The sequence below is a fragment of the Hesperophylax consimilis genome, chromosome 18 (assembly GCF_061612785.1).
Source record: "Hesperophylax consimilis isolate HC1 chromosome 18, BYU_Hcon_1.0, whole genome shotgun sequence".
NCBI classification, from domain to species: domain Eukaryota; kingdom Metazoa; phylum Arthropoda; class Insecta; order Trichoptera; family Limnephilidae; genus Hesperophylax; species Hesperophylax consimilis.
Genome location: NC_142853.1, coordinates 30672002 through 30698453, shown reverse-complemented (window position 1 = coordinate 30698453; position 26452 = coordinate 30672002). Strand labels below are relative to the sequence as shown.

At 34.8% G+C, this 26452-nt stretch overlaps 2 protein-coding genes across 2 annotated transcripts in view; one reads left to right on the top strand and one right to left on the bottom strand.

Moving 5' to 3' along the window:
- Positions 1 to 31: 31 nt before the first annotated feature.
- On the top strand, positions 32 to 4364 carry san (Probable N-acetyltransferase san). The gene is made up of 3 exons (XM_089642505.1): positions 32 to 187; positions 316 to 639; positions 3312 to 4364. Exons 1-3 carry the CDS (start codon positions 180 to 182, stop codon positions 3505 to 3507), a joined length of 528 nt encoding a protein of 175 aa, XP_089498631.1. The 5' UTR covers positions 32 to 179; the 3' UTR covers positions 3508 to 4364.
- A 9174-nt stretch (positions 4365 to 13538) lies between these two features.
- The window catches only part of Hsl (hormone-sensitive lipase), a 33714-nt gene continuing 20800 nt past the window's right edge, over positions 13539 to 26452 (bottom strand). The window contains exons 11-14 of the mRNA XM_089642797.1: positions 25253 to 25345; positions 17045 to 17189; positions 15637 to 15762; positions 13539 to 14300 (exon numbers count right to left, since the gene is read on the bottom strand). Coding sequence (XP_089498923.1) covers positions 14148 to 14300; positions 15637 to 15762; positions 17045 to 17189; positions 25253 to 25345 — 517 coding nt within the window. The 3' untranslated portion in view covers positions 13539 to 14147. The remainder of the gene's footprint in view (positions 14301 to 15636; positions 15763 to 17044; positions 17190 to 25252; positions 25346 to 26452) is intronic.

Genomic DNA, 26452 nt, shown 5'->3' with positions numbered 1-26452 from the left:
CGCGGTACCGGGAATCTTATATATTTCCGTTGGGAACACTGAATTCATGATCGCCAATCGCCAATAATTTTGAGGGACATGCCGTAGTTTAAGTTCTTGAATGTGATTTTATAAATTTGCCAAAGGCTTCCCGGGTAAACTATATTACCTGCAATACAAATAAGTAATACTGGATAAAAATGACAAGGTAAATAGAATGTGTACCGTTGCCGCAATGTAATATCCCCTTAAAATGAAATGTCACTATCACCATAACCCCATTTTTCAATCTATCTTTATCATTTTAATATGCTGTATTGTATCTTTATATTTTAGATCTAAAACGGAGTTAGGCGATGTCACGCCACATAATATTAAGCAGCTGAAGAAGCTAAACACAGTAGTATTTCCTGTTTCATATAATGACAAATTTTACAAAGATGTTTTGGAGGCAGGAGAGCTAGCGAAACTCGCATATTACAATGACATCGTCGTGGGTGCCGTTTGCTGTCGGATAGACACATCAGAAAACTCTCGTAGATTATATATTATGACACTAGGATGCCTGTATCCGTATAGAAGACTGGGTATCGGAACGCTCATGGTAGAGCATGTCTTAAAATTCGTCAAGCAAGATGGAAATTTCGACAGTATTTTTCTGTGAGTTGTCAGTGTTATTAACCTATTCTGTTGCCTGTGTAAATTTCCATGCCCTGGGAGTCTGTTCATAGTAACAAAGACTTAAGGAGGTACCTCCACGCCCAAAATTATTGTATTTGAATTCTTGTCTTTACTTCCTCTTTTCGTCATTAGACAAGACCCCAAATGATTTATACTCAAAAAGAGTTGAGTTTGGTGACCCACCAATCTATTTCATATATTTATAACTACCTCAAGACAAAGGCGGCAGCAATGTACCAGCGGGCTCTCACACTAAATTGAGCCCAAACAAATGTGATTGGGCATAATAAATACTTTTATGATGTGCAATATTCCCACAAATTTACTTTTATTTCATAATATATACAAAGACAAAGGTTTTAGGTTATTTACGTTTAAATAAAATTAAGTTTTTTAAATAGCGTAAAATCTGCATCTGTTGGTTTTAGGGCATTCTGTTGATTTCCCTTATATACCGTCAAATGACTACTATTTTTTTTTTTTAATATTGATAAGTAAATAAAAACAATTTGTACAAATTTAGGGTAGTCCCACAAAGCTGTCATATGGCAGCTTGTCTGTAGGTTCTACCAATTAAACATTCTACTAAAAACAAGTTATGTAGGCAAATACATTAAAAAAATTTAAGGATACGTGAAATTTTCATTCATTAACCACAGCTTTACCATTTTAGGGCAAAGTCTCTCATTTTTTTTAAATATATATTTTTTTTTTGATTTTATAGAAAATCACTGGAATTATATATTCAAGAGTACGGCTTCAATATTTATTTAATATTCAAGGAGTTTTTAGACCCTTTCCTTCTTTAAATCTTGTGGTATGTTTGTGTACCAGTGGGTGTTTGTATGAGCTTTCCCCCATGTTATCCATAATAGTAGTGAACCAAAAGAGACCTTTTATTGAAAGTAGGCCCTCTGATCCATATAGTACTTTTAAGTTATGTCTCTGATTGTAAATATTAGATGTGACAATTTTTTTTACTATGGCAGTTTGTAAATTTTGAATATATTTAATGTAAATAGTGCTTGCGTGTCCCCAAGTTCGAATTCCGTATCTAAGGATGGATTCGACCATAGAAAAATATAAGAGTGCAATGAGGCAAAATAAATTTTAATTTGTAAAAGTAACAAGCTAAGGATCTGAGCTGGTTACAAATTTTTGCCACTTGTTTATCCCAGTTTTCTGTCAATCTTGTTTTTACAGGATACCTATATTATGCCCTACCATGTGAAATTTAAAACGTTCAAATAATTAATTCAATATCATACTTTCCATTCATTGATTTAATAGAACCATCCAATTAATTAGTAAAATAGATTCATTTTGTGGTGGAAAGGGTAAACGTGATACCTGGAAAGATGCAATTTTAACTTTATTATTTATTGCACAAGTTTTGTCTTGTGATTCAACCGTCATTTTATCTTGAATTAATTACAGCTAATTAATTATATGACATAATATTTTCATTTCTCTCATAGCGAAGTAGGCTTGTCTATTCATTTTACTATAATGATCACAACATTGCCTATCTCCAGCGCTTATTCGGATGCCCTAACTTTGTCAACTTCAGTACAAATAAGAAGTTTGTTTTGGTAAATATTCAGATACCCGGGCACAGATAATAGGCACATTTTATCAGTTAGATAACAATGAGAAACAACTATTGCAGTATTTTGAAATGAAAAATAATGCTTTTTAATAGCTATTTCTGCAAATTCAATATACAGATAATTTTATGTCATAATATTAAAATAGGTATTTTAAAATATGTTTTATTTAAACCCAAACCAAGAACCCGTTTGAGCCACCAAGTAAACAATCAATTTTAATTTGAACTAAATAATTATTAAAATGCAACATTTTCCATTTCTGGTCACTAAAATAGTAGCTTCTCTAGCTAACTATCACGTCGTTTCCCCGCAGAGGTAGGCTAAGAGTGTGGACCGCCAAACAACGTGGTCTTGACCGCCAAACACTCCTTGCCTCATTCACATTCCATACATGCTCTTCTATTATTCTTACTCTTGACTCAAGTATCTGATTCACTTGGTCATGCCATGTCTTCCTCGGGCGTCCTCGACTTCTTCTATCATTCACATTTACGTCATATATTGTTCATTCGCTCTACATCCCCAAACCATCTAATCGTCACCTTCTTATTCTTACTCATTATGCTTACATCAGCCTTGCATTCTTTGCAGATCTCCACATTTCTCACACAATCATATATGAATTTAGAGATCTCATTTCTACACCATTCAGGCTACTTTCATCCTTCCTCTGCCAATTCCATGTCTTACTGCCATACATCAGGATAGGTACCAGCACTCCATCGTGGACTGCTAGCTTCGCTTCTTTGGAAAAAAAAATTGTTTCAACCGCGTTCAGTCCTCCATTAATGGATTTATCTGCACTTACCCTCCTTTCAAAATCTCTGTCAGCCTTCCCATCTCTCATAAACATACATCCCAAATTGCTTCTCATCATTGTTAAACCAATAAAAAATGTTTTTAAAATAAAATGTGCTTAATAAACTTATCTCTTTTATCTGTATATTTACCCAAGTTTTTTTTTCTAATCCATTTAAAAACCTTGTAAAATTTCACAAAATTTTTGTATTCATTTTCTTATCGATTCTTCTCTGTTTGCAGACATGTCCAGGTGAATAACGAAGGCGCTATAGATTTTTATAAGAAGTTTGGCTTTGAAGTAGTGGAAACAAAAAAGCACTATTACAAACGTATCGAGCCGGCGGATGCGCACGTTCTGCAGAAGACCCTTCGACCGACTCCAGCCGGACTAACCAACGGGCCAACCACCCACGCCAAGGTCAACGGCCACGAGTGATCCTCCCAGGCTCTCCGTTAATGTTGTACCCCAACTTTAGGTGGAGACTCTTAGTTAATGTTGATCCAAGACACCACCCGAACGCACACTCTTCCAACATGCAGCATTCAAGACTTTCTTTAAATCAAAATCCATTTTGCGAAAACTCTGCAATTAGCCAAGATTTTTCAATTTAACCGTCGAAGCATGTGAGTCTTCACTGTTTGCTAGCGGTGTAATATTGTGTACCATCTTGGATTTTAGCACCGTTGTTACAAGCAAGTGTTTTTATGATTTAAAGTGGGCTTTTGATAATGTGTTTTGGGCAGCGCGGGCATTTCTCAGTAGTCTCTTGGCTCAACAGATCTTATCTAATCTAAAAGTGTCCCCTGTACTTCTTGTTTAATGTTGTGACTTTTAATGCGTGATCTGTTACAACATCTAGTTATTGTTTTGAAAGGGACAGTGTGGGTATGTCAATGATAATACTATAATATGTATCTCTCTTTTTAAGTAATGTACATCTTCAATTTATTCATGACTTAGAACAAATAATAAACTGTTTTCATCTGTTATTTGATAGGTGAACTAATTAATGGTAAAATAGTTAATTTATAAAAACGTTTCATAAAAAAAATTGTTAAATGATTATTTTTATTTGTTTGATTCCGCTTGCCATAAGTTGACAAGACATGATTCGGTATTTACAAGTCAATATTTTGTGTACACTTCTCAGTTTTAATGCATAATTTTTTTTCAATAATCCCTTTCATTATTTATAATATTTGTAATGGATTTACATTTTTTTAACTAATGTGTTCACGAGAAAGCATCTTGCTGTAAATTTTATAGCCTTCTAATATTATTGTATAGATTGATGAGTTTTTTAGAACAGTTTATTACAAAGTATTTATTTTACTTAGTATTGAATAAAATGTCTTCTAATTTTGTATGAATTCCCTGGTTATGTGAAATATACTGTCCAAATTCAAGACTTGTATTAATATCTCCTATACCGTAAATCAAAATTAAAGTTTTCATTCGACGTGTTGATTAACCTGCTGTTGCTAATCAAAGCTGTCGATGAATGATAAATTTGGACAATGGACAGCAATGCTTCGGCGGTATGTAAAAACACATGCATCTTGGAGAGTCTCACGGGAGACACTGTTTTTACTTACCACGCGGTTGCTTCAAAATAATATTTTGAAGCAACCGCAATTCATATCCTATCTCAAATTAGTTTTGGGTCTGCTGACAAGGGTGTCACACCATTATGCCAGACACACTAGACTAGTCTGACTATAATATAGAAACTGACCAACACAATTTGTTTATTTTAAATTTAAAGTAAATCAAATTTAATAATGTATGATCTGCAAGTATTTCAACATTTATTATTGTGACAGCTATTTCCGAATTCAAAGCCTTTATCAAACTGTGGTTATGCAACATTGAGACAACTTATTTATACGATTATATTTACCCAGGCCCTATTTTTATTTGTATGACAGTAAGTGCCTCACACAATAATATTTTTAAGTAATTCGGTTTTTACTGAAAATATTAATAAATCACTTAAAACATTGTACAAATAAAATCATATACATAAGTTGTCCCAATGAGTCATAACCACAGTTTTATAATGGACTTAAATGCTGAAATAGCTATCACAATAATAAATACTAAAATACACGCAGCCATCTCTCAAGGCCTAGGCGATGAGACCTAAATATAGGCAGCCTTCGATCAACTGGTATTTTTTTCTTCCGACTTTATGTCCGGGTTAAATCTTCCCAACAGGAAAAACTAAACCCTTCCACAAATGCTCATCCAGTCAATCCACATTATGCAAGTGCATTAATTAAGCATAATAAATACAAGATCAACAACACATCAACTCACCAGAGATCAAATGGGAAAATAATTCACCGACTCCAGATATTTTCATATCAGAGGGTTCGGCTCTGTAGAACTTCTAATTGGGCCTATAAATCCTACTGATCCCTCAATATAAATATTTAAAAAATCTTTCGTAATCCTACATGTATTTAATATGACAAATTTTTGCATTTTTATATATAAATTCTTTGACAGATCTAATAAGCCTAAATTTTGAATAAGAGAGCTAGGTATAATGCCAGTAGCCGAAATTACAAATGGTAATATTTTTATCGTCTGAGAATGCCAAATTCTTTTAATCTCATTTCCTAAATCATTATAATTTATTTCAAATATTAAGTGGAGTTATACAAATAAACACATCAAGTTGTCTAGTTTCTTCGACCTGCCGATTTAATAATAATAATTACTTTTTTTACTCCAAATAAGTTCAGGAATCGCTCGTTAGTCTGTGGGATACATCCTGAAACACTTTGTATATATGGATTTCTAGTGTATCAATAATATAATATTATGAATGTATTAATATTAAACATAAAACTATTTCATGGTCCCTGCACTCCTTATCAGCAATGTTATTATTGACAGACTAAATAGCTTATCAAATAATAAGAAGCAAATATCAACAGAATCTATGTTTCTAAAACGAACGGGCAATGACATTTCAGACATCTGTTGAAACAAACATTGCGCAGATTATTTGCATTAGTTCGCTGAATCATCTCATTGTTGTTAACACACTTCAGCCGGGAAAGGTAATTCTACCCGTTCGGTCGATTGATGCTAGGCCGAAGGGTAGTTCTACCTTTTGCCCTGGCCTCATTTCAATGGCAGAAAAGATGAAATTATTCAATGTTTTTACATGAATATTATATACCAATATCTTTGTAAAGGTCCCAACTATTATTTGTACATAATTATCGAATCGTAATGCAAGTCTTTTTTTAAATTTATTTTCGTGCCTTTCGTTTACATCGGTATTTCAACAAAAGGATAGTATATTATTTGTTAGTGAAATAATTCAATTCCTGGAATGAGGGTTTTTTATGACAGTGAAACCCGATTCGAATCTCTTTCTCCGCTCCGCACCCACTCAACTCCTATGTGCAAGCGAGCGAGAGATGTCGGGCGTATTTAAAGAAAGCAGGTATGAGCAAATACAGATTGTCGAACCATAATAAACATATTACAAGGTTAATTGAGTTGCATTTCAAATAATATTCGATTTTCGTTTAGTACTTTTATAGCTTGGGTATGCTGAGTTACTATGTAGAAAATTTTATTAAAATATTTTTATTATTTTCAAAGATATAGCGATTTAAAACAAATTCGCACGAGACCTTCATTTTCGCCCGGACACAGCATAGCGGCAGTGCAGAAAATACCCGGCCGAAATTTGTTAAGAGAAACAATTTTCTCGTTTTTTATTAATTCTATACCATTATAAATCGAATCTGACTTGAGAGGACAATAACATACAGGCTATGTTTTGACAATCAACGCTTCAGGATAACTGACCAGACAGATAGAGATGGTTGATTCCTGAAATGGGATGCCACTGCGGCTCCAGTTACCGGAGAGCAAAGTGAAACCAGTTCTTTTTCAGTTACTTTTGGAACGAGTTCCTCAAAAAGTAATAGCCATAGTGGGGGTTGCTAGACCACTATTTTAAAAACTGGAGTCCGGTTTCGAGTTCAACTAAATGGACTCAATTCCTCGGACTGCTTCCTTCACCAGCGAGTCCTTCGGAACAAAACTCATTGTGTGCGTTCCGCTGAACCTGGTGGAATGCCAGAGTTTGGAAACAATATGAGTTACAAAGTTAACGAACTTATCAGATTTGACACGGAATTGAAGCCAATTTATCGATCGGTGTGGTGTCGGAGTAATAATTAAAAAAAAATAATAAACCAATGTTTGGTTCCGGTGTATATTTTAAGAACCACCTCACACGCCCCATCCAGATATTGTTGCCATTGTTGGTTGATGGTTAAATGTGAGTTCCGGAACTAGTGAGAGTGAATCTGGAATCGTTCCATTATATTTTGCAGACTCGGAGAAGTCAAACGCCTTCGGAATAAGATTCATTGAAGTTGTTCCGGCAGAAACTTCTCACTCCTACCAGAAATTTCTGAAAAAAATCTTCTCATCCTGAGGCAGGTAGGTGGCTAGAGAAATTCTGAGAAAAGAAACAGGTTTCTCAAAAATTCAAAATATGTAATTTTTTATAAATATTCCAAAAGTAGTTCCTTAGGATTGTGGTTATCGCCAATTTAAATGGGTTGTTGACTGGATGCTTCTGTGGTTCTCCAATCCGCAGAATCCAAGGTTGCGTGATTACTCTCGGTGTGTAATAATGAGAATTCGAATATTTCCAATTTAGTTTTTATTTTAACAAAATTCACGATACAATAATTTTATGAACAGATCGCGAACGCTAGAGGATATTTAGGGCTAACCCGACGGCTAGACCGCTGGAAACAGAATAAAATATTTTCCGCGCGAGGTATCGCGCGCATGCTTACAGTGATGCCAGCCTCACAAGAATGTGGGTAAAAATAATGTTGTCATTATTTTCGGGAGATGTTAACTCCCTATAATTTACCCTACACTGTAAACAATATCACAGTTCCAGTGATAGCAAAGGAACGAAATCTTTCATTGCAGGGACAGGAATATCGACCACCGAGGCATCAATTTAATTCCTCTTCTAGATAGTTCCTCTTATCATTACACAGGCAACATTTTCTGCTACAATTTATGGGTAGTGGAAGTTTTTAAAATATTATCAGGTTATTCACTGGAATGTTTGTCTTTCTCAAAATGTAAATAATGCACAAGAGTTCCAATTGCCCAGAGCCAGTAGGACTATGGCATCCACAAGGGTATGCTGTGAGACTGAAGAGAGTGGAGGGAGAAAGGAGATGGGAAAAGAGGAAGTTTGGATAGTACCTGGCAATTCAGATCTGGTTACTAAACATGGCTAAAGCCATTCCAAGCAATGTTTCGATTCTGAATGGTGGTCCTTTACCAGCTCAAGAACATATCTACCACTCGGGGCTTGCACAAATAATAAAATAACCAGTATAAAAGAAAAAATATACATAATTTTTATTTTCTAGACATATTTAAACAACACTATTACACTTCCATTAGAGAGTTAACTTTGTTTATCTTAAACGGCAGTAATTGTTAAAGATTAATGCATTCTAGCGTCAGTCTTGCTACAGAATACTCAAGATTTATATGAACCGGCTCACAAATAAATATTATCATACAGAATATTCATGAAAATGTTTCTTTCAACAATACACTTTTTACAAAAGCGTACAGCTAATGCGTGAAATGGCCGCTATTTTGGTGAAATCACAAAACAAGCAATCGATGCATGTGTTTATTTTTAAAAACATGCAGCATTCAAATATATAATATTATAAAATTGTACCCACAAAAAATAAAGGAGAAAATAACCCATTTTTTATTATATTCGAAAAGGTAAAATATAATAAAATATATTTTATAAGTTATTCATTATTATGGCTGTAAACATATTTAATAAAAAGCAAAGAAAAAAAAAACAAATGATTTTTTCCACATTTTGAAGCATTAAATTGAAAAATGCAATTTTTCTCCACATTCAAAACAATACTAAAAGTTAAATTCAAAACATATATGTATTGTTACAGTACCTATAATAATTAATTAATATCGTTTTTTCAACAATATTTAAAATATATCTATGTATGTATACCTACACCACTTTATAAACATTTTCTTAAATAAGATAATGAATATTTAACATTTGTATCAACGGTTCCCAAACTTTTGAGGCTGGGAGCTAATTTTTACCCTCATTTTCGTGGGGATCGACTTCTAACAAGAATCTCATAATTTTTTTGTTTTGCTTTTTTAAGAGCTTTAAAACTTCTACAAATAAACCTCTTCATTGACAGATAAGCACGAATCAAAAAGCAAAACCAGAATAGATTTTATTCATCCGTGGTTCCAAATTTAAAATATGGAAATAATTATTATTTTCCAAATTTCCAAATATTATTGTAATTAATGGAATGGATAAAATTTCGCTATGCAATCAACGGTCGTTCGCCCGGTTGGGAACCCTTGATTTATATCAATGGTAAAAATCTTAATGTAAAATTTTCTTTACATTTTTATTATTTACTAAATAAATAGAAATTACACAGGGACACATTTTAAAAACATCAATATAATGATTATAATATTAAAACTTTACGATTGAGTACATTTAAAATGAGATTATAAATGGACGAACAGTGATTAGAGTACTAGATTTAAGTGAGTCATAGCAACTTTAATGATTGGTGGCCCCAAATATATATTTTGGACATAAGTTAATGGACATTCCGATTTATTTTTGAAGCTAGAATGCGATGCATTCAATAAATATCTAGTATAAAATTTTATTGGAATATGGGGTAATAGCAATTTGGGCTCAACCAACTATTAATAAGAACCTTTCTAAATGTAATAAAAGCTCTATATTTTTTTATTTGAAATGTCAATGCCCGAGTTCAAATTCAAAGTTTCAACTTTTGCCAATCCACTTAAGAGCTGCAATCTAACTAAGTTTATAATATATATTCACAAAAATATATCCAAACATCTTATTACAGTTCCTCGTTGAGAAGAACTGTAAACATAAAGAGGCTTCTTACAATCAATCATTGCCCGATTGAATCTCTCCAACTCGTTCTGGACAGTCTTTAAGAAATATCTAAACTATTTTGAACTAAGGCACTGTTTAACATTTCAACATTATTATGTAATTTTTACTGAAGGACTCGATTTAAAAGGTTCGCTGCCACAAAATTTTGAGGACAAACTAACCCCGAACGGTTCCGATCAGGCCCGGTGGCCGCCTACACCTTACCTAATGCGACTATCAGAGTATTTCACCATCCTCTCAATAACTATCCATTATAATAAATAAATACTCGCAATAAGGTAGAAGACTCCGCTAACTTATCCGATACATATTACTATTATCCGATATATACATACCACTATTTATAGGTTCGTGTGCCGAATAATAAACTTGGACTTTATAAATAAACAGATGGTAGATTGAAAATACTATGTCATCCTATAGATTAGGCATGCCCAACCTGCGCCCCAATTAAAGATTTTTTGCGGACCAAAATGAAGTTTTCAGCTTTCTATGTATTGGATTTTGGTATTCATACAAAAAAATATTGTTCTCATAAATTTATCACACTTATATTATATTTTGTGAAATTAGAACTTTCTTGTTATTAGATCTCGGACTCTCGATGGGGGTTTTGATTTATTGTTTGAAAAGTGTCAGGCGCATGCCCTCACTATGAAATTATTTTCGCAAATTTCAACCAGCATATTTTTTTCTGCACATTTCTTGGAAGATCGAATGCAACTGACCTAATTTTAATAAGCCGATGGTGAGTGCAAAGGACCCACATAGGCACGAGTATAGTGGAGAGCGAGCACACCGATTAAACACGAGCAATTTTTTTTGTTTACAACGTGCCAAGGGCAAATAAGCGGAAGATGCATTATTTAAACGAGAATAATAATTCTGTGAAAATAAAACGCATCACCAATTTTTGTCTGGAGATGTCAAACAATAAATCGAAACCCCCATCAAGAGTCTGAGCCCTACTTGTTATGCTTATGCTGGCTCCCACACTCGACAAACGTGTATAACAGTGAGAGTGAGACGGCTATAGTCTGAGCATTGACCAATCCAGTAAATGTACACTTTTTAAGCAACTGTTTGTATTGTTTACTCGTGTTAGCAGTGGTGCCTTTCCTACCGAAATTTCGGTAGATTTACCGATTTCGGCAAAAATCTACCAATATTCACAGAAATCTGCCGAATTTGTGAAATTAACTGAATTTTTTTTGAAAACCTACCGAATTCAGTTAAGATCCACCAATATTCACAAAAATTTACCGAAGTTTTGGAAACCACGTAGATCTTGGGGAACTCTCTAACTACCCCCCGCCCCCCCAAGATGCAACATATGGATGCAAATTATTTTAATTATATTTATTTGTTTATTTAACGCCCAGAGGGCTTTTACATGTAGGTGGTACAATTTTGACGACTTATTCACAATCTGGCTTAATTCATGTGGCCCAGTAATTTTTTTTGGTCCACCAAACGATTTGGGTTGGGCACCCCTGCTGTAGATAGTGCTTATCGAGAGGATGGTGAAATACCCCTTAAGAGTTGAAAAACTGTGACCTTTTTTTAAAACTACAACAACATCCAAAAATATGAAGTTACCTATTTATAGAATCTATTCTCCAAAATTCTTCTCTTTTCTAAATCTCTAATACATAAGAGTTATACATTTTTAATAACATACAGTGATTTTTTTTTAAGTATTCATAAAATTTCTTTAAATTAAATTTAAAAAAAACCCCAAAGTAATGGAATCACTGAATAGATATAAAAACACACTAGAAATGTCTTCCATGTAGATTTGAATGGAAACCGATGTCACCATTGACCTAGTACCTTTTGGTTCTAGCCTATTTAGAATGCACTTTGTCTTTCACACTACTGACATCTTATATCGCCATTACATTTCATCGAAATGAAAATTTCATAATGACGGTGAAATGAATTTCTGTATTTAAAATTTAAGGGAAGAATGCATTTATTTTGGATAACGAAACACACCTATATCTTCGTGTTCTTCTTTATTCTATGAATGGGATAGACGTGTTTCAACAAAATGCTTATAACAACAATTAACTTTTAATTAACTTGTAACAACAATTTACAGACACAAATTTGCATAAATTAGGCCCTTTGGATATTATTTATTATCAAGTGCAATTATCACTAGACATTTACTTAACCCTTTAAATATTCGGTCTATTAACTACATACATACATACATAGTTACTTCTACCAGTAAAGTGTTGTAAATATTTCTATTAATACAAAGAATATCAGTCTAGGTTTCACATTTGAAGTAATTATTTGAAAACTAATTGTTCATAGTGATGCAAAATTGTCAGAATTCAAGAAATGTCAGAATACAACCTTTATAAAATAAATAGTCCACACATTTGTATTTTTTTATTCTTTATTTTTATTTGATGGCTACACAAAAGCTCCAATTGAATAGAGCTAGGTGGTCTGTGACACCCTCAGAATTTTAAATGGTTAAAATAACCATGCTATTATTTAGTCATTAAACATAACTTAAGCAATATTCAATTCCAAAAGATGGTCTTTTACAAGGAGACACTGGAAGTATCTTTCACTCTGATGCAAAATTATTAATATTCACTGATGACATTACAATTCATCTAGACCCATTATGGTCTCACAAAATTAAAAGAAAATGCGGCAAATAACAATGAACACCCATGTTTTTCAGAAAATTCTTAATTTAAACGTTGTTGACAAAGATAGACTTTCATATGTGTATAAACAGAATAGATATATGATTGGGCGTAGATCCATCGGAAGCGGACCGGTCGGAACATTTGGTTTCAAAGAGGTCTACATTTAAATTCTTCTGTGGTTAACTTAAAGTTAACAGTAGTTAATATGAAGTGTGGTGTTTGCTCTTTCTAACACAGTTTAGATCATATTTTTAACCATGATAGTAAGAGAGACACAATGAGACCGTATGAGCTGTTCCTAATTAGCCTGAAGGGTTAACAGTGTTAGAGAGTAGGTACTGCACTTTCAGTTTGCATACAAAAATTTAAAAATCATTCTATACATTTAGTATTTGAAAAATATTTGTCAAGGTTTGCAAATTTTTTAATAAATATTTTTTATATAAAACGAAAAAAAAGTGAAATGACGATAATTTTTACAATAAGTCTGTCTAATTATGAATGTTTTTTTTTTGTTTCTTCTATAAACTGGTAATAACACTATAAAAACAAGTGGTAAGCTACTTTAAAAACTTTATCTAAGTTTTTGTTCAAAATTTTAATATTTTTAATAATAAAATCTGAAAGTCTTTCATCTGCTTTCAAAAACATTTTTTTTATTTTGAAATATGTTCAAAAACAGAGAATTTATCTGGAATCGAAAAGCAAATAATTATTAAATTTGATTTTATTAAATTTAAAATAAAAATTAAATGGAGTTTTACGAATTTAACACAAAAACAATAAATACCAATTAGGTGTTTCTGCCGTTTAATACTGAAATTGCCTACACAAAATTCTAATTTTAAATTCGAATAGTAAAAGATTTTACCAACTGAGGTATTCATAAAATTATTTTTTTTGGATTTTTAACATGAATATTTAATAGTTTTTACAATTTATATATAACACTTGAATAATATTCTTATAAAAATACGTAGGATAGTCAAATTCTCGGTGGTTAATTTCATTTTATTTCTTATACTAATAGTTGTTTTTCAAAATTTTTTAACATCAAAAAAATCATTAAAAAATGTTATCTGATTTCCTTTTATTTTCTGCCATGCATTTTTTTATGTCCGTTATCACAGTAAAAGCCGCGTAATACACAATCTTTGTAGTCACAATGCCCTTAATGAACAAAAAAAATATATAAATATTAATCAACAATAATAAATTATGTACCCACAGGCATGACACTGAAACATTTTATTGTGTTTAAAATTAACACAAAATATTTAATAATGTCATTTAATAATTTTGGAAATATGCATATAATAAAATGGGTATACATAAAGAGTATGTACTTAGTAAACATTTAAAAAATTAATACATATCTATACGCGAGTTTTCTTGTTTGGTGGTTCTTGGGGTGTTAGAGGAGGGTCCGTCTCCATGGCCGCCTGGGGTCTATCAAGAGATTCCAAGTCCATGAGTTCCTTGATCCTTTCAATGCACAATAAGGAACCCTTGTGTGCCTCGGTAGACATCTGAAACATGACAAATAACAAATAATTACTAGACCCAGACTAAACCTGTAGAGTGGCCTGTAAAACATGCCTTCAAACTGGAGAATCAACCTATTAAACAAGTTAATGATTATTAGGTCCTTCGTACACAGATATTTACAAGCTTAAAACTGTGACACAACTACAAATAGTCTACCGATATGCTACTTTTTAATGCTGGTTTCTGTACACGGCGCTATCCAAAGTATACTGAACTCGATTTTTCAATGTTGAATTAATACGATGTCAAATGACTCTTGCGACAAATACAATAATATTGTTCTTCTTTACATTTACAAGGATAAAAATTATCTAAAAGAAGATTTAGGGTTCACCAATTACAAGAAAATAAATTTTAATTGTAGGGCACTCATCTCCGCCAAAGAACGATGTTAAATGATGTCAAATTGACTTTTCTTTCCAACCTCAAACTGAAAACAACGCCTTCTCTGTTAAATCATTTCTAACGTATTCTGGTAAATTATAGTTATGTAAATAATAATAATAATATGGCATTTATGTAGTGCAGTTTAGTGTCATTTCACTTCAAGTGCGCTTGTAAACATGGATATTTTAGCACCTTCCGAACAAATTTAACATTCAAATCATGTTTGGACATCATTTCTGTCAAACGAGTACTAGATTCAAATGCAACTCACGTAGCATTCTACCAGCACTGTCAGTAGCGTGCAACTGATGTCAAACCCGAAGTCGACATACATGAAGACTAGCAAAATAGTATAGCAGATACTCACGAGCGGAGCATATACTGTAGCAGTTCAATTTTGCCCCGCTACCGAGTTCCTAACAACTGTCAAGACCTATCACTTGTTGATGTGACGCATGCTGTATGGCAACTTCTAGAGAGAGCTCGAGACAGAATTGCGGAAGCACCAACTTCGGCAACTTCAGTACTATTCGGGCACCCAGCTGGGATGTAATTTAAATTCCGTTTGTGCGCAAGATCTTCGATCTGACGCACACGCCCCTGAGATATAATTGATACTGTTTAAATAGAGTTCTCTTGTTCTATAAGTTGTAGGAATAAATGTAATATTGGAAACCTTTTCTCTTTTATTCTTACAATCTTAGCAAATTCCCGATGTTGGTTCCTTTAGCCTTGTCAATGGCGGCCCACACGTGGCTTACTTGTAAGTATTACAACAGTGGTTTAATATTCTCGTTTCAATGCTACACGCACAAAACTCCAGTCGCTTGTAAGTACCTCCGTGTACGAATGGAATTACAGTGTATCGTTACGGAATATTCAATTAGAACACGTGATTTTACTGAAATATGACTGAAAATGTATACACACCAAAGAGAAGTTCAGGAACCCATGAGGCAGGCCTTCCAAAATATCGAGCTGTACTGGATTCCCCAATCTCTTCATCTTCTTAGCAAACATCACACAGTCATCCAGGCACGGGTCCAAGTGAACAGACTGAAACAAAAAGACAATAAATAATATGCACTCCCTTTCCCTTATCTTTTCTTTCCCTATTACCGTTCAACACACAAGAGTCCCCAGCTAATGCCTGAATTACACCTGCCGAGTGCTCGGCTGATGTTTATGTATTCATTTTATTTTAGCCACTTGTACATCGAAGTTTATAAATATCTAATTGAATTACATTCATACAATTTTACACTGTCTAATTTGTTATTAATTACATTTTTTAAATTATTACATTTTCTTTTTATAAATATGGCTATAATTCAACATGAATGCATCAATTGGTGCAGATTTTATGGTTTCCGGCAGTGCATTATAATACTGAATTCCTTTCTACATTAAACTATTGTGGTTAGTATAGTTAGTACTTGGTCTATCTTAGTGATTAAGGCGAGACAGTAGATAGAAACAAAACCCAATGACTCGGTCGAGTAAATACCCCCTCCACCTGCCGAGTCAGTCAGTGAAAGAAAAAAAAATTAAAATTTTTTAATTTTTTTGGATCATGTGACGTTTGTTGTTGTAAAACTCTCTTAATTTTACTCTTTTCCCTCCATCGCGAAACCATGTTAACAGCATTTTAAACTAATCTCAATGAACTGACTCGCCCACTGTTTCTTCTCCATGAGTAACAAAGCGAGTAACTCGTCTGAACAATCCAGTGGATCTTAGCCGTGGGATTCTTGTATGATACCACAAGCTTTAAAAAATAATATGAAATATGTTAATATTGCGCTTCGGTGCGTAATCTATAACACAGTGGTGAATTAATTCTCAAGTGTGACAGTTGTCATAAAATATAAGCATTACACATTCTTAGAAAATATAGGAAAATTAGTAAAAAAAAAAAAAATACACAACCTTCTACAATATCCAAGATAAATTGATTTATTTAATTCAATTTGTACAATTCTTTTTTATAACATTACAGATTGGGGTCTAGGTCGTTATAATTTTACCGTTTATACAACGTATTTGCAGTAACAAAAACGTTGTAGGAAATTAAAAACATATCGATCTTTTGATCAACTACGTCCTCGAGAGTGAGACTCTGATACAGAGAAATTTGTTTGAGCCAGAATCTCATTGTTAAATATGTAACCGTTTATTAAGAGATAAAAATATTTAATCAGAGCAATACCTCTACGTGTCTCTAAGGAGTGGTAATTGGTTATACCCAGGATATAAGATGGGTATAGCCAGAGGTAATATCTATAATTTGAAGAGCTTCAGTCTTATAAGAGAATATCCTGAAGTAAAGTGAACTCACCAATATTTTGACTGGAGGAACCTTCTTGAGCAGTTCATCATCAGCCCAGTACGGAGACAGGAATGGATCCTTGGGCACTGTGAACACAAACTCATCGGAAGGACTACGAGCTATCAGAGAGTCGAGATTCGGCTGGATGGAACCCCTGGAAAAACATACCAATGGTAATCTAGTAAGAAATGATAATAACTAGTAGTTCGGTGAACAGTAGTCCTCGCATCCAAAAAACTATGTTTCTAATTTTTTATTATTTAATAAATCAAAACCAAATTTTCCTCTGAAATAGTAAGATTTGTAAGTAGGTAAGTACTTAAATACTACCTACCTACTTAAATAGTGCCTACTTAATAATAAACCATAGATATTTTACGTAAGTTTTTCATATAAGGAATATACAATATAGAAATGTCACGATCTCAAGGACAATTCATTTTTCTTCAGACCGGTTGTAGCAGTCAGTTCCTGCCCGCTACAGAGCATTAGCATTTTTCACTGACCATCTCTATTTACAACGGGGCATCTATGGCAACACTGGACAACGAGGGACGGAGCTCGCGTTCAAGTCACGCAGCTCGTCATTTTAGTTTTTACCTGGCCGCGGTTCCGGGACGTCGTGAACCGAGAAGACAGAACCTCTCCATGAGCAAACACGATTACGTACAAGGATGACGACACCATTTTGTGGAATCTACCTTGGTCATCCTTGTCTCTTCATTTAAAATTACAGCAATGCATAAACGCATCGCTTGGCGCCCGTCATTACATTCTTCAGGTTAGTTATTATAAATGCCACCCAATTGTCGCTTTCAATGCAATATTTAAATTAGCAATCGTGCTCTCTACCTTCGGTAGTAGCACACGCCTGAGATAAATGTCACTAAATATAGAGTTCTCATGTTATTTAAAGGTTAATGAAGTGTTGTAGAAATAAATGTTGTGTCATGGAATTCATTTCCCTTATCTTTTATTTAATACACTGTTGTTACATACATTCCTGAGGCACTCACGCCCAATGTGGCAATAATCCTCCTACAATGGCGCACCACGTGGTTTAACCCGATTGGCATTTAATTTTACTTTTTTCGGTCTCGTTGGCATTGAGAGTTGACAATAATTTTTGCAGGTGGCATTTTTTTTAACTGGCTTGATGAAGGTAATTTTTATGTCGGCTCATGGGGGTCTCTCTGTTTCGCGACGTTCCGGCCGCATTTCTTATAATATTTGCTATGCATTTGTTATAATATTTTGATATAACCATAATTATACAATAATTATTTTAAAATTAATTTTTGGCCGTGAATACTCTGCGGGACTGGTGGGTGTCCCGTATATTTTATTTTATTATTGTTGTAATGTTGTTCCAGACTCCCACATCTGAAATTATAGTATTGGTGTATGTCCATTTCTGAACTTTTGTCCATTAGATGTGTAGGTACAAATAATTATACACCCATTTTTCCTCTTTTGGGAATTTTACTTTTTATCATTGCCGTCTTCGGACGTGATTAATGTTGCCTTGTTGTTCTTTTTTTTCCAATTAATCTTTAGGTACATCTAGTCACAATGCCTGATACAAGGAGTCAAGTAAAAGAATCCGCCATGTCTTCCGTCAAGGTTGCAGAAATTATTGTTCCCACATCTCCGTTGGTTCCACTGCATTTATGGAATATCAAGTACGATGGCACTACTTGCATTAGGAAGTTTCTTGAACGTGTTGAAGAACTCGCCCTGTCTCGCTCTGTAAGTAAGCACAATCTTTTTTTAGGCGCGTTTGAACTTTTTGATGGGATTGCCCTTGATTGGCTGAGGGTCAATCGCTCCCTTTTCGAATCCTGGGATGACCTTGTGGGAGGCCTCAAGGAGGAATATGAAATTCTCGATTATGACCGTAGACTCCTTGCACAGTTGAGGTCAACTATGCAAGCACCTAATGATTCACTTGGCACCTTTATCACTAATGTTCTCATACTAAATAAAAGATTAAACAAGAAATTGCCTGATGTAGAAATTTTGGAAATTCTCCAGTGCAATATGCTTTCCAGATATATTCAGAAACTTGCATTAAACTCCATTCCGGACATAACTACCCTAAAAAGATTGGGCAAACTAATTGAATTGGCAGACAGTCGTTCTGACCAGAGGAAAGGTTCAAAGTCCCCTCAAATCCCTTCAACTGCTAGCGCAAAGGCGCCACCAAATACAAATGCTCCTTCTAAACCTAATTCTTTCAGGCATGCTAATTCTTCGTATAAAAACATGTCTTTCAAACGTTATAACGTGAATTCCAGGGAGGAGATTCATTGCTTCCGCTGTGGATGTCCAGGCGTTAAGACTCCTGACTGCACTTGCGTTAGGTCAAAAAACGCGAGAGCCGGACGTTAGCTGTGCCGCTGGCGGAAGACGTCTCCACCAGTATCACTGCTCTCGATCCGGCATGGCAAGAATGGCTTTCGGTAGTCAGGAATTTTTACAGAAATTTAGGAGCATCAGGTTACGGAGGGAAGGCTGACAGGGACGGCCGTCCTTTCGTATCCTTTTCTACACTCGGAACTGTTTTTTCTGGCCTGTTGGACTCAGGCTCACATGTTTCTATTCTCGGTAACAATTTTCATTTAAAACTTTTAAAACTTGGTGCCAGGTTGGCTAAGCTCAATAATTCATTTTCTTTAACCTCTGCGACGGGTCATTCCGTTTGCTGTAACTTGAAAATCTCGCTTCCTATAACATGTAATAATGTTGTTAAAGAGTTTATTTTTGTTGTCATGCCAGATATAAAGACGGATGTTATTCTCGGTATTGATTTTTGGAAATCTTTTAACATTTGTCCGGATATTTCTAAGTTTATGAATACGAAGGTAGTAAAATCTGCTCCTCGGGTTACTTCTGAAGTCAGAGGTATTGTGGACAAACATCACTTATCCAAATATCAACAAAATTTACTTGATAATGTAGTTAAAGATTATATTTCAATTTCTGGGGACAAACTTGGTCGTACGCATTTAGAGGAACATGTCATAGACACTGGTAATAGTATACCTGTAAAACAGCGTTACTATCCAATTTCACCTCACCTGCTCCCGGTGGTACACAAGGAACTTGATAGAATGTTGGAGATGGGCGTCGTTGAACCGAGCAGTAGTGCTTGGAACAGTCCCATCTTACTAGTACCAAAGAAAAATGGCACTTACCGCCTTTGCTTGGATTCCAGACGAATTAATTCAATCTCTAAGAGGGACGCTTTTCCGTTACCATACATTTCAAATATTTTAGACAGCCTGGGGGGAGCTCGTTTTCTATCCACTATTGATCTAAAAGATGCTTTTTATCAAATTCCACTAGAACGTAGTTCAAGGGAAAAAACGGCTTTTACTATTCCTAAAAGGGGTCTCTTTCAATTCACTTCTATGCCTTTCGGTCTTCATGGAGCAAGCTCGAGAATGATGCGGCTCATGTCTAAAATCTTTGGCCCAGAATTTGATGGTAAAGTTTTCTTTTATTTAGACGATATTATCGTAATTTCCAGTACTTTTGAAGAGCATTTAGCATTACTCAAACTTGTAAAACGTAAACTGTTCGAGGCGGGTCTCACGATTAACATTGAAAAGTCGGTATTCTGTAGAGAATCGCTTAAATATCTCGGTTATGTCATAGATAGTAATGGTCTGAGAACTGACCCAGACAAAGTTAAGGCTGTGGTTGATTTTCCGGTACCTACCTCACAAAAGAGTCTGAGACGTTTCATCGGTATTATATCATGGTACAAGCGTTTTATTTTAAATTTTTCTATTATTGCTGCTCCGTTACACAACTTAACCAAAAAAGAGTTCATTGGTAAAAAATTTTCTTGGAATAATCAAGCGCAGGCGGCGTTCTCTAAATTAAAGGAAACTCTTGTCGCGGCTCCGGTTTTAGCATGCCCAGATTTTAATAAACCGTTTACTATTTCTTGTGATGCATCAAACGAAGGTTTAGGCGCAGTACTCTCTCAATTAGATGATCAAAACAGGGAACACCCTATTTCCTTCATTAGTAGATCGTTATCGGCTCAGGAAAGGAACCACTCTACTACTGAGAAAGAACTTAATGCGTTAATTTTTGCTTTGGAGAAATTCAGGGGCTACATTGAAGGGTCACCCATCCCTGTTAATTACGGATCATTATAGTCTGAAGTGGCTAGTAAACTTAAAATCACCTTCTGGAAGATTAGCTCGGTGGGCTGTCAGATTGCAGCAATTTAACTTTATTATTGAACACAGGAAAGGGAAGGAAAATGTTGTGCCAGATGCTTTATCTCGCGATCCTTTAGTTATTTCATCAATTGTTCAATCTCCCATTATTAGTACTGATCGGTGGTACAATAAAATGTGTCGTGACGTTTTAGCTAAACCTGAGTTATTTTCGAAGTGGAAACTTGTAGAGGGAGTTTTATATAAGCATGTGCAGAGTATGGAAGCCCTGCATAAGCCTAATGATTGGAAGGAAGTTGTTCCTAAGGATCAAAGACAAGAGTTGATTGCGTTACATCACGTACCTCCTACATCTGCCCATTTTGGGATTATGAAAACTCTGAATAGGATTTGTTTGAAATTTTACTGGCCTAGAATGTCCTCAGACGTAAGGAAATTTGTATCTAAATGTCACACTTGTTTAGGACAGAAAAGTTCAAATCAGGCTGCACCCGGTCTTATGGGAGATCCTAAGTTGGTCCAGCGTCCTTGGCAGGTTATCTCGACAGATTTATTGGGACCTCTTCCCAGCTCCTACAAGAAAGGTTATAAATATCTATTAGTTGTCGCTGATTTCTTCACTAAATTTACAAAAATTTTTCCGCTGAGAAGTGCGAATGGGAAAAATGTCTCTGCTATTATAGAGGATGAAATTTTCCTAAAATTTGGCGTTCCTGATTGCATCATCGCAGACAATGGTCCCCAATACATTTCGAAAGATTTGAAACATTTAGTTGACAGATATCATGTACGTCACATGTTTTTTAACTGTAGATATCATCCACAGAATAATCCTGTTGAGAGAATTAACAGAGTTTTAGTTACAGCCTTAAGTTCGTACGTGGGAACGGATCATCGAACTTGGGCAAATCATTTACCTGAAATAGAGCTTGCTATCAACACTGCTGTACACGAGGTAACGGGTTACACCCCTTTCTTTTTAAATTTTGGCAGGGAAGCCATTATTTCAGGCAAAGATTACAAATCACCTGATTTTTCTTCGGAAGATTTAACATTCTCAAAACGTGACACATGGGCTCAAGATGTTTCTGAGCTTAATGACATTTTCTGCCAAGTTAGGACGTGTTTACGTCAATCCTACGAACGGAATAAGGTTCACTATGACCTTCGTAGAAGGAATGTGGAATTCAAAGTTGGTGACATTGTTTGGAGACGCTCTTTCGTGTTGTCCGATGCTTCTAAGCATTTCTCCGCTAAACTCGCTCCAAAATTTTTAAGAAGCAAAATTATTGATAAGGTCTCGGCCGTCGTTTACAAACTGGCAGATATGAAAGGAAAGCCTATTGGAACATTCCATATTAAAGATTTAATTAGGGCAGAAAATTAATTGTTTTTTGTTATTATTTACAAAAAAAAGTGAACGGGTTTCTGGTACCTACACTGATCACGTGGGTATAGGAAACTTATTTCCTTTTTGTTACCTTGTTGATTGGGAGTAATGGTTTTCTTTTCCCTGGAGAATTCCATTCCGCCTTTCAACCTGCTTTGTATGTTACTATGTCGTCATTTCTAATGATTATTACGTATCTATTGTTAATTGTGTTTTGTCTGGAAATTGTCATACACATCTATTTCTATTATGAGGATCCGCTCTCTTCGTTATGTTTATTGTTTACCGCTATTTTCTCAGCATCATTGATTAAGATGTGCTTGTTTGGCGCTCTACCTTACTTATCAAGTTGTCATGTCTTGTTGAATGACCTTATCATAAGCTTATGAGCTTCGTGCTTTTGTTTTCACACATTAGCATACTAGCTCCTCGGTTGTGTTTCAGTATGTTGAAGGAAATATACCTTCTATATAGATGCTGTCATTTCAGCACTTATTTGGGATAGTTGTTGTGGGGTTATAATGGCTTAGGCTCTTTAGCACATGATAGCCCTCATCAGGCTTACAATTAAGATATTTTTGTTGATTTTTTTATGAAAATTTCAATATCAATAGTCGGTAAGCCATTATCACATTCACAGGTTTATGGTGGTTGGTTCTGTAATGGGTTTTATGTTTTACATATTTAATCATAGTGCATGTCCTTACATTTTTCTTCGTAATTTGATTCCTTCCCTGCTTTTCCAGAGCTCGGAAAAGTATGGAATGAATCAGGTGTTCTGTCAATTGCTCATCGGTATTCTTCAGCCACCAACTGGTTCACTTGGTGACGGAAGAATATGTGTATGAAAATGAAATTATTTATTAAATTAATTTTCGAGATAATTTCTACAAACTATCGGTACACTGTTGTATAATAATTCCAAGAAGATTTATTATTGTTCATTAAATACATTACTGCCATCTATATCGTGATGAGCTAACTATTACCTACTGATCTTCAGTTTGGTTTAATTTCTGGATGCTTTTATCAATTTTTCACTGGAATGTTGTTCCGTCATTTTTCGTGGAGTTTTAATTACAAATAAAATTACTTCATAGGGAATTTTAAAATAATTTTCTAGCTGTCACGTAGACACTTTGGGTGGTTTTGACTTGTCATATAGTTAGGCATTGTTCATTTTAGCTATTCACAACTCTGTTGCAAATTTTGCTCAACCTTTTTTAAGATTGTTTTAAGCTATTACTATCAAATCTTTGTGTTTAGAACAATGATTCTTTTTATACACTATTTCTTAGATAAGGGCCTGCCATTTTACTCAATATTTCTTTTTATTTATTTCAACGGTGACCAAGGGTTGATGAGGTGTAGACTTCTTCAATCTTCAAGGAAACTTCGCCATCTCCAGAATACGTCAACCAAAGACATCCGGACCGCTCTCTTCGCTCGTCATCTCCATGCGGGGTTTCAACCGCTCCAGACCTTACCGAACCTCAGGAAATATTTGGATCCGGAACTCTGCAATGCCGAAGCCGCTACTACCCGCCTAATCCGCACCATACATTTCTGCTGCTGGAGGGTGCATCAAACTTGTCAGGAGGTGTCAGGCGAACCTCAGACTTATAGCCATAAGTCCTTTGGCTGAGGGGGCATTGTAGCAGTCAGTTCCTGCCCGCTACAGAGCATTAGCATTTTTCACTGACCATCTCTATTTACAACGGGGCATCTATGGCAACACTGGACAACGAGGGACGGAGCTCGCGTTCAAGTCACGCAGCTCGTCATTTTAGTTTTTACCTGGCCGCGGTTCCGGGACGTCGTGAACCGAGAAGACAGAACCTCTCCATGAGCAAACACGATTACGTACAAGGATGACGACACCATTTTGTGGAATCTACCTTGGTCATCCTTGTCTCTTCATTTAAAATTACAGCAATGCATAAACGCATCGCTTGGCGCCCGTCATTACATTCTTCAGGTTAGTTATTATAAATGCCACCCAATTGTCGCTTTCAATGCAATATTTAAATTAGCAATCGTGCTCTCTACCTTCGGTAGTAGCACACGCCTGAGATAAATGTCACTAAATATAGAGTTCTCATGTTATTTAAAGGTTAATGAAGTGTTGTAGAAATAAATGTTGTGTCATGGAATTCATTTCCCTTATCTTTTATTTAATACACTGTTGTTACATACATTCCTGAGGCACTCACGCCCAATGTGGCAATAATCCTCCTACACGGTAGGTACCATAATTTTGATTATTCTGATAACACAGCACTTAGTAGGATCCACGATTATTCAAATTCTGGTAAGTAGTATCCAACAAGGCAACCATCTTGAATCGGAATGCAACAATTGAATTTTCGTACCGATGAAATACCAAATGGTCGAGTTAAATCAGGACTTCTCTATGCTTAGTCAAGAATGTTTGGTCCACTGAAGCGCCACTGCATAGAAGCATACGTGAGATTTTACACTTGCTGCACGTCGGCTTGCTTCTTCCATGTAGACTAACTGACGAAGCGGCAACAACATCGTCCTGCATGGCAGACGCCTGAGCATATCATGAGCATAAGTATGGGTAATTTATCATGTGTATAATATGATTTAATTTATGATGTAACTTACTTGCTGTCACTTTGTGAAACTTTCTTGGATGAAGTGAGAGTTGAAAATTTGCTTGATACGGCTCCAACGATACTGCCGGCTGCTTCGCTTATTCTGAAAACATTTTCAATTGAATTATACTAGAACACATTATTAATGCTACATGTTTTCAAGTTTAACACCTTTATTTCAAGAGAATTCTCCAGTGACATTTTGAATTTTTTTTATAAACCTAACCTCATTTTAATGATAATATAAGGGCATATGAATAGCATAACAAAAAATATCAGTACAGAACGAGATGTACACGCCCAGTATATTAAATGGTAATAAGTACCATTTTCCATTTTTTGAAACCCTGTTTGGGAATGTCGAGGTATAGTCAAAGGAAATACTTCATAATATAATATTAGAAACTGGCGAAGAACTGATTTGGTATGTTGATCGTTCTTCCTTTTAGAGGGTAAGTTCAGCAGGTGCACTGTGATATTAACCCCTCGAATGCCAGCATACACATAGCGGATATGCTATTGACTCACCGCGCTTGCCTCGTTTTTATGGTATTCTGAACTTTAAAAATGCTTATAGCTTAAATATAAACACTAAAATATATTTTATTCGCTTGGCAAGGAAATGATTCATCTTAATATTATTCTAGTTTTTCGTCACTTGCAAACATATTTATTTTATCTTTGAAAATTCGTTGTAAATTCCGTGTTAAACGTCATAATTCCGACTAAAAAAAATCATAGTACTGTATTTATTTACTGGAAAGCCTTATATTATGACTTATTTTTATTGCAAAGAAAGCTTATTTAGCTGGAAAATATAATAAAACTCGAGAATATGTTCGCACTTCTCTTTTATATTTTTTTTGTAACATTAGAGAAAAAAATTCTCTGAATACTAGTAGCTATCATATAACTACATAGGTTAGATATACACAATTTTTACTAGTAGTTCTGTGAACAGAAGACTTTGGGTAATGTTGATTACTACAACTTAAAAGCTCGTAACACTAATGCGCTCTAGCAGAATAACAAGTTACTATCAAATACTACTACCATCTCGTCAGTATTGACTGATCACGGAACACGGTTTGTTTGTAAACATATTTACAGACGAAATGCAAAATGGTTGAGTCAAACAGGAGTTCGCCTTGCTCAGTAAATTAATATATAAAAACATTATCGGGTAAGACGGTACAATTTACAAAACATA

Bases quoted from the DNA above. Each gene is read 5' to 3' on its own strand.
- san (XM_089642505.1), top strand. The intron at 640-3,311 runs GTGAGTTGTCAG...CTCTGTTTGCAG, and splicing joins AATTTCGACAGTATTTTTCT to ACATGTCCAGGTGAATAACG.